This window comes from Lytechinus variegatus, chromosome 5 (genome assembly GCF_018143015.1).
Source record: "Lytechinus variegatus isolate NC3 chromosome 5, Lvar_3.0, whole genome shotgun sequence".
Lineage (NCBI taxonomy): Eukaryota > Metazoa > Echinodermata > Echinoidea > Temnopleuroida > Toxopneustidae > Lytechinus > Lytechinus variegatus.
In genome coordinates, this window is record NC_054744.1 from 2,858,991 (window position 1) to 2,872,254 (window position 13,264).

The 13,264-nt window shown below is 34.8% G+C and overlaps 1 protein-coding gene across 1 annotated transcript; it reads right to left on the bottom strand.

Annotated features, from left to right (window-relative positions):
- Positions 1-4,338: 4,338 nt before the first annotated feature.
- LOC121415065 (BTB/POZ domain-containing protein 2-like) lies at positions 4,339-11,549 on the bottom strand. The gene is made up of 5 exons (XM_041608147.1): positions 11,413-11,549; positions 8,171-9,249; positions 7,205-7,292; positions 6,111-6,257; positions 4,339-5,503 (listed from the first exon to the last, which is right to left on the bottom strand). Exons 2-5 carry the CDS (start codon positions 9,187-9,189, stop codon positions 5,345-5,347), a joined length of 1,413 nt encoding a protein of 470 aa, XP_041464081.1. The 5' UTR covers positions 9,190-9,249; positions 11,413-11,549; the 3' UTR covers positions 4,339-5,344.
- Between the last annotated feature and the right edge of the window lie 1,715 nt (positions 11,550-13,264).

The following is a 13,264-nucleotide window of genomic DNA, read 5'->3' on the forward strand; positions in this document are numbered from 1 at the left end:
AAGTACTATACAAGTGACCATTATTATCAACGTCATCATGCATCGGGTCACAGAAAGTATATTTTGCAAACATTTGATGAGTGGCTCCAAGAATAACTTCATCTTAATGCTTTAATGTATAAAACTACAGCTGACTGTATGTGAATATATTATCCAACTACTAATGAAAATGCAAAAAATAATGCTTTCATACTTTCATATGATCTGTTTACATATCACAGGTACCACATATAAGCATTACACAAAATTCTACATCATAATCAGTTAAATAATATTACATTTCATACTTTTGACGTCATCTAAATGTAACATTCCATCATTCACTTATATATTAATTTCTCACATTTTGATATTAAATTTATCCATTTATCTAGATTTGAGAGAAATATAACTTAAAGGTAAATGCTAGTTTTGGTAACAATATCAAAATGAGTTCGTACAGAATCCAATGAAATGATTACCAAAGTGTCTGTATAAATAAAACGTATGTGCCAAAGGATTCTGGAAGAAATTGTGTAATTGCTGAGAAATCAGCAAATAAGCACAGGATTCGGGTAGAGCGTCGGCCCGACATTCGAGGCAATAATTATACACTGTCCCACGTGCACTTATCTGTGTAGGGGATCTTCAGTCTGAAAATTTTTCAGCGTAGATTTCAAGATTTCACAAATTCACAAAGTTCATTTTATGTAACTGTACCAGATCTAGATCCTCGATAATATACTGACAATTAAGCCTTGTTTTACAGACTTTCTCAGGAAATCAGTGTTTACTGCAACTATTGGAATTTCTCTTTAACCTATGAGAATATCTTGGATGCAAATTATAAAGATGTGAATAGGATGAACTTTTTGTAAACAACGACACCAGAGTGACTCTGACAAATACACAAGGAAACAAAGCTGGGCCCAGTCTTACAAAGAGTTGCGATTGATCCAATCAAACGCGACTACGGAAAGACAGTAAAGTCAACATCTAAAATGCATGTTTGTTCAAAAATTTTTTTTAGATACGAATGTATATATCCATAAATTGATTTCTTGACAATTTGCTGTGTTCTCCTTTGTTTACAAAGGACATTTTGCAAATTTCCTGGAGAAAAAAATCATGACACTGATGGATTTCCATAGTTACGATTGATTGAATCACTTGTAACTCTTTGTAAGACGGGGCGCTGGTCTGTCCTGAATCCTCATGGGGAGCAGATAACAATTTGGTGATACCAGAAAAGCAATCAAAATCACTGTAGGAATAGCTACATCTTTGGGGCTTTGCAAATTAAACAGTCCCATTAAAGTGAATCACAGATATTCACTTTTCTTTATGAGGCAAGAAAGATGTTATTCTTATATAATGTCTATAAAAATGGATTCTATTTTTAAAGGTGTAAAATTCCCTATGAATCTGAGTAAACTGACACCGAACAGTCTCTACAAAAATGGTCAGGTGAAAGTGATAACAAAACTTTGATTACAACGGATGTGGACTTCAAGCTAGTCAAACAGTTTGAGAAAGTACATCCTTTTCCTTTTCAAAGCAAAATTTTGTTTAAGATAGTTACACAACACACCTCATATTGTTAATACACTCAATGTTACACAGGATTTAGTATAAAGTGAATGTTGACAGGCATGGAATCTGAGGAGATTTGAAGTTAAATGGAAACAACTGTTTATATGTCTGAATAGCTACATATCACACAAGTCTTTACGCTATAATATATATATTTTTTTCTTCTTTAAGAATAAAAGATAGTCTGACAAGCACAATTTTTTTCCACCACTAAGCCATGAACCACAAGTCCTGTATCCCACTTTAATAGTGAAACATGTATGTTAGTTAATCTTACTGGGAGCAAACTGTATATCATGCATTGCGTACAATGAAAATAAGACTTGTATGTCTATATAATTCAAACAATATTCAACAGCAAAATACTTCCTACCCAAGATCACTCAAAATTATGAAGCGTTCATTCTAAAGTATCTGTATTATACTAGATGATGAACAATTGGTAAATAGATACACAATTCATATTACTATAAATATAAGAATGACTACTTCAAACATGAAGAGACTGTGTTATTATGCCACATAATACTTTGAGTGATCAATAAAAAATAAACGTGTAGAACGCAGTCGTTTGCAAACAAGCCCGTACATTCGCAAACACAATGTCAGTCAAAGTACAGTTTCAATGTTTGCACGAGAGTGTGGGCAATTGCTTGTAACAAAAAAAAAACAATTCAGAGTGATGATCATCATCTATACTAGTATAATCAACCAGTATATGAATTCATGAAGGTATGTAAACTACTAGTATACAGTGTATTGCTAGTTTCCATGTTGCAAACTGAATATTGTATGATAAGTAACAGCAATCATTGTTTGGATTCATGCTTTTAGGTCAACATCACAAGCATTGCAAAGTGACATAGGGAGTGGAGCATTTCACCAAACAACCTGTTCGTGATTTTTCACTGATTATTTGTTATAAGCTACTGAAATCCTTTCACCTGATTGGCTCAGAGCAAAATAGTCAGTGGAAATCACCAACTATGTTTCGTGAAATACTCTCCTGTTGCAAACTAGAACCTGGTGATCCCTGTTCAAAGCCAACACTAAATGGGACTCATTGAAGCCATTACTTAAAGGACAAGTCCACCCAAACAAAAACTTGATTTGAATGAAAAGAGAAAAATATTTTTATTTTCTTGTCATTGTCATGTGAAATGAAGTTTCATTCCTCCCTGAACACGTGGAATTCCATTCTTTTAACGTTTTGTGCTTCAGGCAAGGAGGTCCTAATCGTCAATTTCGTAAAAATTGAAATATTGTATAATTCAAACAATAAAAAACAAAAGAAATAGTGAGTGACATCATCGACTCTCTCATTTGGATGTAACTGGCTCATTCATATAACTATCTTTGTTAAAAATAAGCGAAACTTTGAAATGTCATAACTTTCTTATTTTACATCTGATTTTGATGAAATTTTCAGCATTGTGCTTGTCTTATATTTCTCTATTGATTCAAATCCACATTTTTCTGAGGTTGTTTAAAATAACTGGAAAATAAAAGAGGAAAATAACTGAAAAAACCCAGAATAAAAACCTTAGGGAAATCTTCATTATAGTACAGCATTGTTACAAAAACAAAATTCACTATGAATGAATAATTATCGAAGTGAAAAATTAAATCAGTATCAAAGTGAGAATACAAGATATGGGAGCTAGCCAATCATTTGTCAAAACATGTTACTCTCCAGAAACCAAGCACACTGCATGCATTCCAGTCATTTTTTACATGGTCTGACATGATTGTTTATAACATGAATCAAAGATTAGTTGAAATCGATTACAAAGAAGATTTGTGTTTAATACACAAAAACTGCTAGAACAAAACCCCCTAAAAATAAGCAAACAAATAACAATTGTCCCCCCCCAAAAAAAAAAGAAGATTAAAAATTAATTATAAGAAAAAGCAGAAAAAAAATGGAAAATAAAGATTTTTTTAAACATTAATATACTAATGAACTTAAATAAAAAGAATATAGAGTTACTGTCCGGAAGATTATCATCGACGATTATCACAAATAAATGCAGATTCGCTCAATCAGTCTATCGTTTATTTCATGGGCATGGATACTCTTTTGGTCTCGAACAATCAGTTCAATGAAAGATTTTTTTCTGTATAAATACATGATTAGAAATATTTATTAATGATTTTTATTGCATTATCTTAAATCTCTGTACATGGTTTCATAAATCTTTGATGTGAGCCACATACTCTTACACCAAAGAATGCAAATCTGGTAGTTCAAATTAGAATAAAAGCATGATTCGATGAAGTCAATTCATATACTTTCAAAAGAAAAGATGTCCTTCATTCGAGATATAGGTTATTTGTCATTATGGGAAGCATTACATGAAAAATTTAGCCAGTGAATTTGAGAATAATTTGCTTTGAGCTATATATCAGATGCAAGGATTTGAAGTAGCTTTTGTAACATCTATAAATGAAAGTCACATTAGTATTTTTTCATAAAATGCTATCCTTGTCATTCAAATTTACATTGAAAAGGAAACAGTACTAGCAATTTTACAGCTCTGGGCTATTTTGTTTTAAGATACCAGGTTATCTCAATATCAAGGCCCCCAGTAGTGTACAGATAGGGGGGGGGGGGTGAGAGGCTCTTTCCCCAAAACATTTCATGACCACAAAAGGGGGGGGGGGTAGAAAAGAAAAGAAAGAAGGGTAAAATATAATATTTTCTGATGGTAAAATCTATCAGAAAATTGGGTTTTTTGTAATAAAAAAAGTCATGATTTTTGCTCGCTCACTAACATTTTCAAAAATTTAATTGTGCCTGATACGCTTTATCTGGCCCCAAGTTCTGGTTATAATCATGATGGGAAGCTTAATTGCAATTGGCTGCTGAGACTAATCACAATGGTAATTCCTAACCCATAATGGCAAAGACAGAAGAATCTCTCTTTCTTAGTCAAACTGGCTCTAGAAATATTTCTGTGAACTCAACTCAAGTATCAGAATTGCATTATAAAAAAAATCTTGATCTCATGACATGATTATTACCCAACATGAGATACCTATACAAAACGTTCATCTAGAAAATCACTCATTTTTTTTTTTCCAGTAGGCTTCATTTCATTACTCAAAATGATTATTTTGCAGGATATTCTGCATAATTGCCGTAATACTCTTTCTATCCTTTATATAACAGGTATATATAACAAGTACCATTATTATGCATAGACACAGCGCCTTAGTTCATATTGCTTGGCAATGCACTGGAAATCACACTAGAACACAATATATTACACGATATCATGGAAATATAATGTACCAACATGTATGGTTTATACTTCGAATCATGATCAGGAGCCGTATACGCTTTCGCTTTAATTTGCATTCTCATTCACTGGCGATTCCAGCATTTCATAATACACGCGCCACTAACATAACATTCATCGTCATGAGAGGCTTGAAAGTCAAGAACTTTTCCGCAAAGATATATAAGAAAGCATGGAACCAAGGGTGAAATTGAAAAATACAGAAATATCTAATTTAACAATGGATCCTAAGAGGATGGTAAGGGTTACCGGTAATCAGTAGAATTACTGAGTGAGATCCAGGAAAACCTGTGGTATTTAAATGAGGTTTCTAATCACTTTGTAATGAGAAACACTGTCATGAATGGCATGGCATACACTGCTATCAACCAATCACCTGGGACTAACGTTATCGAGTGACGCCACAGTAGTTGGCGCATGTATAATGAAACACACAAATTGAGATCAATAGCGCTGCTTACAGATATAGATCACGTGTAGAATATTAACTCTGGGATTTGGCCATCATCGACGGATGTTCCGTTGTTGTTTCCAGCGACGTAGGCAAACTGGAACATGACTTTGCCGTTTGAAGCAGACTCGTGGACGACCTTCCGAAGACCCTTGGTGCCGTAGTGAGAATCAGGTCCCTGAATTAAAAAAAAAGCAAACAAGAAATAAATAAAGGCAATGTCTCCTCCTTAACCCTAACTCACCTTGGCTATTTTGTGAGCCTAAATTCATGGGGGCAGGGGCATTCGAAAAAGCAAATTATGATTTGTTGCTTTTATTATTGTGTATGATCTATCATCATAATTAGCCCCACAATCAGTCATGATGATGAAGCTTTACATTATTATTATTATGTTATTCAAAAATGAAATTAAACAAGCACAAAAAGGAACCCTCTAATTCTTACTATTGCCCTAGATGGTGTGCATTATTTGTATTATAAATAAGAACTTACTTTGAGTGTGGCACTAGCAACATTTTTTTCACAATAAAAACCACTTGGCTCATGTTATTTTTGAAACAGTCCAAATGTTATATCTGTTCCAAAGGTGTGTATAATTCTTACTAATGCCCTAGATGATGTGCATGATTTGTATTATAAATAAGAACTTACTTTACAATACACACCACTTGGCTCATGTTATTTTTGAAACAGTCCAATGTTATATCTGTTCCAAAGGTGTGCATAATTCTTACCAATGCCCTAGATGATGTGCGTTATTTGTATTATAAATAAGAACTTACTTTGAGTGTGGCACTAGCAACATAGTTTTCACAAGGTTGGATTTCTATGGGGTCTTTGAACATAACTCGGAAGGTAGAATCGGTACCATCGCAGCTGAAGCTTGTATCGTTCTGACCCATCATCGCTTCCGTATCAGCATGTATTATCTAAAAATAACCATCAGAAAGATAATAATAATAATACATCTCAATTTCATGATCATGGGTTGATGTTTAAACAGAAAACACTCACAAAAACATGCGAAAAATGATTTTGGACAAGAAAATGAAGAATTATTACGTATTAATATAGTTCAGTTTGGGACAATACTTGGTACATATTGATGTTACTTTTTTTCTCTTGAAAAATTTTCCCCTCCCCAAAACCCCCCATCAAAATACCAGTTTAGACACCATCAGAATCCTGGAAGCATTGCATGTCAACATGTTTGAATACATTTTTTAAATTATTAATTGATGTCTGAATATTTGGATAGTGCAAAAAGTTACATTTATTTTATTGATTGGTATTGAACCTCCCAACAATTTAATGATATTCCCAGTCTATGAAACAGCATAACAGGCTTCCAGACTTTCATATCTTCAATCATATGAACACATGATGCAGAGCTACTTGAAAAGCTGTTATCAAACATTAAACATAATAATGAGACTGGTGAGAGACAAGAGAATGATGATAATTGATATTCCCAATGTCTCCTCCAAGCTAAGGAAGATAAATCAAGTTCAAAGCTTTAATATTCAATTTAGTATTAACTTTAAAGCCTCTTTTCTTTCTGATCAATTGAGGGAGCTGGAAATTAATTTAAAAATATAATTCATGTATCTTTAAATACCAACTGAGCAACTAATGGAGACGAGTCCTTACAAAATGCTCAGAATCATATCGGACATTTTGCATTTCAGTTCAATCTTGGGGCTGCTTTATGAAACTCAAGGATGCTTGGTATTTGAGAGGGAACATTTTTTTCACTCTATTTCCACTCACGAACATGTCCCTCAGAGATAACCGTATATTTTTTTTAGTCCTCTGGCTTTCTTTAAAACAAAATCACCAGCATCTTTCTCCATCTCTCTGTTATTTATATAATTACCTGGATGTTAACCGAGTAGTCCGCAGGGCCATGGATGGAACCGTACAGCCCAAAACCAACAACAAATATCCTTCGGTTCACCTGGAATCTACGAAGAAAAGTAAAGTAAAGTCACTCAATTTCAATCTTGAATAGGGAATACAAGTTTTATCTAAAAAATACAGTAAGAGAAGTAAACCAGAACTAATGATTATCAAGTGTAATATCATAATTTTTTTCATAGCAAGATTTATTAAGTAAAGGTGTGTTCATGTAGCAGTTTATTCAAAGAATTATGTACAAGTATGTTGTATTAATAAAAGAACAGAAACTGAAAGGTGAATGAATATGTATCATTAATTTTCTATGCCATAATAATGATCACAACACTTTCAAAACGATGACAGATCACGCAACAGAAAGGGCAAAACCTTAGCACTGTAACTAGATTTTCAAACAAGTAACCATGTTTTTGACAATTTATATGTTAGCCTTAATACACATTTTATGAAGTTAAACTCTGTGTCCCGTATTCTGAAGTCAGGTTTAAAATTAAACCCCAGTTCAAATTAAGTTGTAGTTTCACTATGGAGAGCCAATTGGGGCAAAAAACTATATTTATAGTACATGTTCAATTTATTAACTCTGACACTCAAATCATTTATAACTGTCTCAGAATGATAACTGAAATATTTTCTTTAATATGAAAGCAAAGGGAAACAAAATAAGAAATATACAATATAAGGGGAATTTGTTAGTTTTTGGCTTCTCATATTTTTAGTACAGAGATAGACCATGGCATGGTCCAAGTTAAACCCGACTTCAGAACACGGGCCTGTATATTTTTTAAAAAGCACTACTTCATTAATCGTATAGCACTGAAATATTAAAAAGAAAATATTTCAAACACAAAAAAACAAACACTTTATAATTCTCCGTAGGATTCCCTTGTCATGTCTTTCCCAAATCTTTTCTATTTATACCTACCTGATGCGATCACTTGTGCCACTATACCCCCACCTACTCTCCACCTGCAGAAAGCGTGTCAAGGTCTGTTCTTTGCCAGTTAGGCAGCATCTAGGATTGGAAGGGAACTCTGTAGCTGGTTTAGGATTCACCGTGAAGTGAAGGAAAAGATTCACCACTTCCCTATCGGTCAAGATCCCAGACTGGGCAGCTTTGTTGGCAAACTCTTCTACTGTCATTAGTGGAAAGCGGATCAGTTTTAGTGCCCGACCAAGAACCCTCCGTTTGTTCTCTGATGTTGGTAGGGCCTGCTGCCTCACTGCTTCATGTTCGGCCCAGCGGATGACAGCATTGAAGAGCATGCTCTCTTTAATACCAAGTGTATCTCGTTCTAGCACAACGATCAATGTGTCAAGGTCGATGTCTGTAAAACCTTCTGCGCTTAGCGCCTCTGCGGTGTTTTTGTCGATTGTTTCCAAGCAGAGGTTAGCAAGTTGTGGTTCATCAAACAGTCTGGCTTGCGTAAGCAGCATAAAAGCATTATCAGAACTAAGGTTCTTCTTGAGGAAATCCACGCATTCGGATTCGAGCGCAGGGACAGCGTATTTCTTAGCCGTGTAAAGTGTTGTCATGACACTCTCTGGTCCAATCTGTACTTCATCGGAGTAAAGGAAGCGCAGCAGAGCAAGAAACGCTGCGGGCTCCACGTCTGGGAGTTCTACCTCGCTTGATGTTGTAGCCATGCCACCGTTGAACATGGCATCAAAGACAGCACTTCCTACAGACAGGACAAACTTGTGAGCGGGTATCCGCTGCATGTTGTCTCCTTTCCCAACGATGAAGTGGACATCACTCAAGGTTTCATTGTTAAACATAAAAGCCATACGTTCTTTGACACTGGTCTTGGTCGATTGCCAATTGTAGACTACAGGCTCACTGCGACTCCTCATCACTGTGGATACCGGAACCGGAGCAGGAGGAGGGGGAAGGGTTGGCTCTCTTTCTAGCTGTAAGTTCCTCTGGGCAGCGGCCCCAGCCATAGTGCATACTTCTCACAGTTTGTTGAGTCACCACAAGATCAAGAGCAAAAGATATGTTGCCTGTTTAAAGAGTGAAAATATAAATGCTAAATCAAGGTGATGTTGCAATAAACATGGAACTATCAACTATAAGAGTTTTGAAATATAAAGAAACAAGGATTCATATGAAACAAATGAAAAAAGCGCGATGTTCGGTTACAGCGAACCGACACATCCGCGGTGGCAGAACATGCTTGGGAGAAGCAACACCACCCAGATTGGGAGGGTGTACATTGCATTGCCAAAGAAAGACATTGGTATACACGCAGGATTAAGGAGGCTATTAGTATACGTCTTTGTCCTAACAACTTCAACAGAGACAGCGGGATCGACATCCCCGATTTCTGGATGCGAACCATCCGACAGCACAATACCCCCTTACCTGGCAGTGCACGCCTACCCGATCGTTCCCGGCCCCGATCGAGGGACCGCTCAGCCAGTCAACCCCCGCCCACGGGAAACTAGCGAGCCCGCCAATTTTGGTCTCAAATGCATATTGCCGACCCACGGCGTATTTGCATATAATTTGCATAACTCCTGACCAATCACACAACGGATCAGTGCCCACCTATTGTTCTCGCGCTTGTGCGTACGGTCTTGGAGATTAGTATAAATACAGTACGATATCGGACAATCCTTGTCACTTGATAAAGAGTTGCAGCGGCACTCGAAAGCTCGTGAACTTGTAAGCTAGTGAACACTTTTTGCGAGAGTGATCACGAATTTCCTAGAAAGCCAGTGAACACTTTTTGCGAGAGTGATCACGAATTTCCTTGTTGACCATAGTAGATTGCGAGACAAATGAATACCCTCTAGCGATTATTTCAATCCGCAATAATGAACCTATTTAGTATAAATGAAAAATAATTCATAGTTCATCTGACTACAAATTGTTTTTGAATCATAAGGACTTTATTCAATTACTTTTCAGTAACCCTGACATATTCTGAGTGCAAGTTTCTTATTATCTCTTGTCTGTGAAAACAACAAGTAGTTGAGTTTCAATTAGACTTTCAATAAAATTTGAAAATGAGACAAATCAGTACACAACAGCCAAGTTAATTTCAAGTCCCAAAGCTGCCACCATGAAAATGAGAAGATTTCAAGCAGTGCACAACAAGTCCAACCAAGCAGATTTTAAATCCCATTGCTGCCACTATAAAAATAAGATGATTTCAAGCAGTACATAACAGCCAACTTAATTTCAAATCCCACCGCTGCCTAGTCTTGAGGACGCAATGATGATGACTTTAAAACATATCATTGACGTATATGTCATTATTTTTTAAAGTCATCATCATTGCATCCTCAAGACTAACCGCTGCCACCATGAAAATGAGATGACTTCAAGCACTACACTTCAGCTAATCTAATTTCAAATCCCACCGCTGCCACCGTGAAAATGAGATGATTTCAAGAAGTACACAACTGCCAAGTTGATTTCAGGTAGTGTATAGATACATAAGCTGAACATTGTTTTCACAAGGGCTGTATTATCACAAACTTATGTTGGCCTATTCTGTTCACAAAAGTTTATATTTTGAACTTCAAACCACTAACTTCAAACCAATTCTTTATTGTTATTAATATCATCATCATCTGTTATTATCAGTTTGCCTAAGCAAGCCAATATAATAGGCCTACTATTTATTATAATCTAATTGTCATACTTTCTTAGAATTTACGGCCAAAATGATTATTCTAAAATATATTTCATTATCATAATCATCTAATCATCAAGTTAGAGTAGGAAAAGTATTATAATTTAGGAAAAGTATTATAATTTGGCAAAAAACAATCTTCAAAGACAAAGTTTAATAACATAAAACTTGCCACAAAATAACATACGATTCACAGTTGTTGTGTAGATCCAATTTTCATATTCCTGGAATTTTTCTTTTCCCTGAACCTTTCCTTGAAAAGGTGAAAATTTCCTAGTATTTCCCGAATTCCCGGAGAAATGGAAACACTGACGGCTCACTCGGGTCTATTTAACACTATATTATTCATTATTTAACTCTCAATTCTCATTTTACGCACTTATTACTTAACCCCGGCACTGCACCGTATATATCAGACATCTTATTCTTAAGACAAATATGAAGAAAAAATATTCGAAGCAATATGGGTTACCTTTTTATTTTACTACTGTACTTAAGGTAAAAAAATAAACAAAAGCCATACCACAAAAATGAAGCTCAAACATCACATCGGTACGTTCGTCTTAAATCCTGTAAATATAAATAATTATGTTCCAATCAATACCATTTTCTTCCTTCTTTCTACCAGCACAGCTCCTATTCGGTCTCTAAATATGAAATGTCGCCAACTTGAGGTCAGGTCAAAATTTATCGCCCAATAATCCTTTTTATAAGCCAAAATTATATTCACTGCAAGCCAAATGGGAATGACGCATTCGTTGTAGTCTCGCATCAAGTAGATCTTACAGTTTATCTAATGGATTCAATCTAATACAAAATTTACTGTCATCTGATCATAGGCCTTTATTTCGTTGCAGTAATAATTTAGATTAGTCATTGGGGTCATTACCAATGATCCTACTTTATATTCATGAAACTTGTTTTAATTGATTCCTTTTCATTTAAAGGTCAAGTCCACCTCAGAAAAATATTAATTTGAATCAATAGAGAAAAATCAGACAAGAACAATGCTGAAAATTTCATCAAAATTGGATGTAAAATAAGAAAGTTATGACATTTCAAAGTTTCGCTTATTTTTAACAAAATATGAACGAGCCAGTTACATCCAAATGAGAGAGTCGATGATGTCACTCACTCACTATTTCTTTTGTTTTTTATTGTTTGAATTATACAATATTTCAATTTTTACGAATTTGACAATTAGGACCTCCTTGCCTGAAGCACAAAATGTTAAATTAATGGAATTCCACGGTGTTCAGGGAGAAATGAAACTTCATTTCACATGATAATGATGAGAAAATAAAAATATTTCATAATTCAAACAATAAAAAACATAAGAAATAGTGAGTGAGTGATATCATCGACTCTCTTCATTTGGATGTAACTGGCTCGTTCATATAACTATTTTGTTAAAAATAAGCGAAACTTTAAAATGCCATAACTTTCTTATTTTACATCCGATTTTGATGAAATTTACAGTATTATGCTTGTTGAATTTTCACTTTTTATTTAAATTAAGTTTTTGTTGGGGTGGACTTGTCCTTTAAAGAGCCCACCCCCCCAAAAAAAAAATCACACTGGTATAAACGTAGCAAATGGCTCTATATACACAATAAAAACGTTTTATCCGCTGATTATTATGTTTTTAATAAATCTCTCTCAATTAGGTATTTTAATTAAAACAAAAGTTTTGTGGATTAAAACGTCAATGTTCTGTTTCTAATAATGTTGCCGACAAAGTACTGTATATTGGTTTCAGATCATTCAGTTCCTCTCTAACCATACATCCAAGTAAATCCAATGTGGTATTTTCACGTGACATCCACATAACATACATTTGTATTTAAAGTTACTTAGGCCTTTATTCATTCAATTTAATTCAAATAAAAATTTATTTCTTCCATTTCATTACATTTTCGGAAACATTAATATTCATACAAAAATCAATTTATGATGAAGAATATAAATATGTACATATTAGAAGGCGATATCGTAAGAGCTGGGCTTGTTATGAAAAAAAAGCATAAAGTCATGGAAACAATTATCAATGAATACACTGCATTATAAGGTGCATGGGAAATTTAATCAAATATTCTCAGGGGCGGATCAAGAATTTTCCAAAGGGGGGGGGGAGACACATTTTTCCGAGGAAAAAGTTGAAAAGCCCCCCCAAAAGTTTTTAATTGATATTTCGTCCCCGAAAAATGTTGACAATCAAAAAAAAGGTCTTTACTTACAAAAAGGGAGGGGCACACTTTGTTTTAATGCAATTTCAAATTTTAATTTTGCTTCTCAAAAGGGGAGCACGGACCGGCTGTGCCCCCCTGGATCCGACAGTAAATATACTGACCAAATATCTAAATAAATTATGGTCA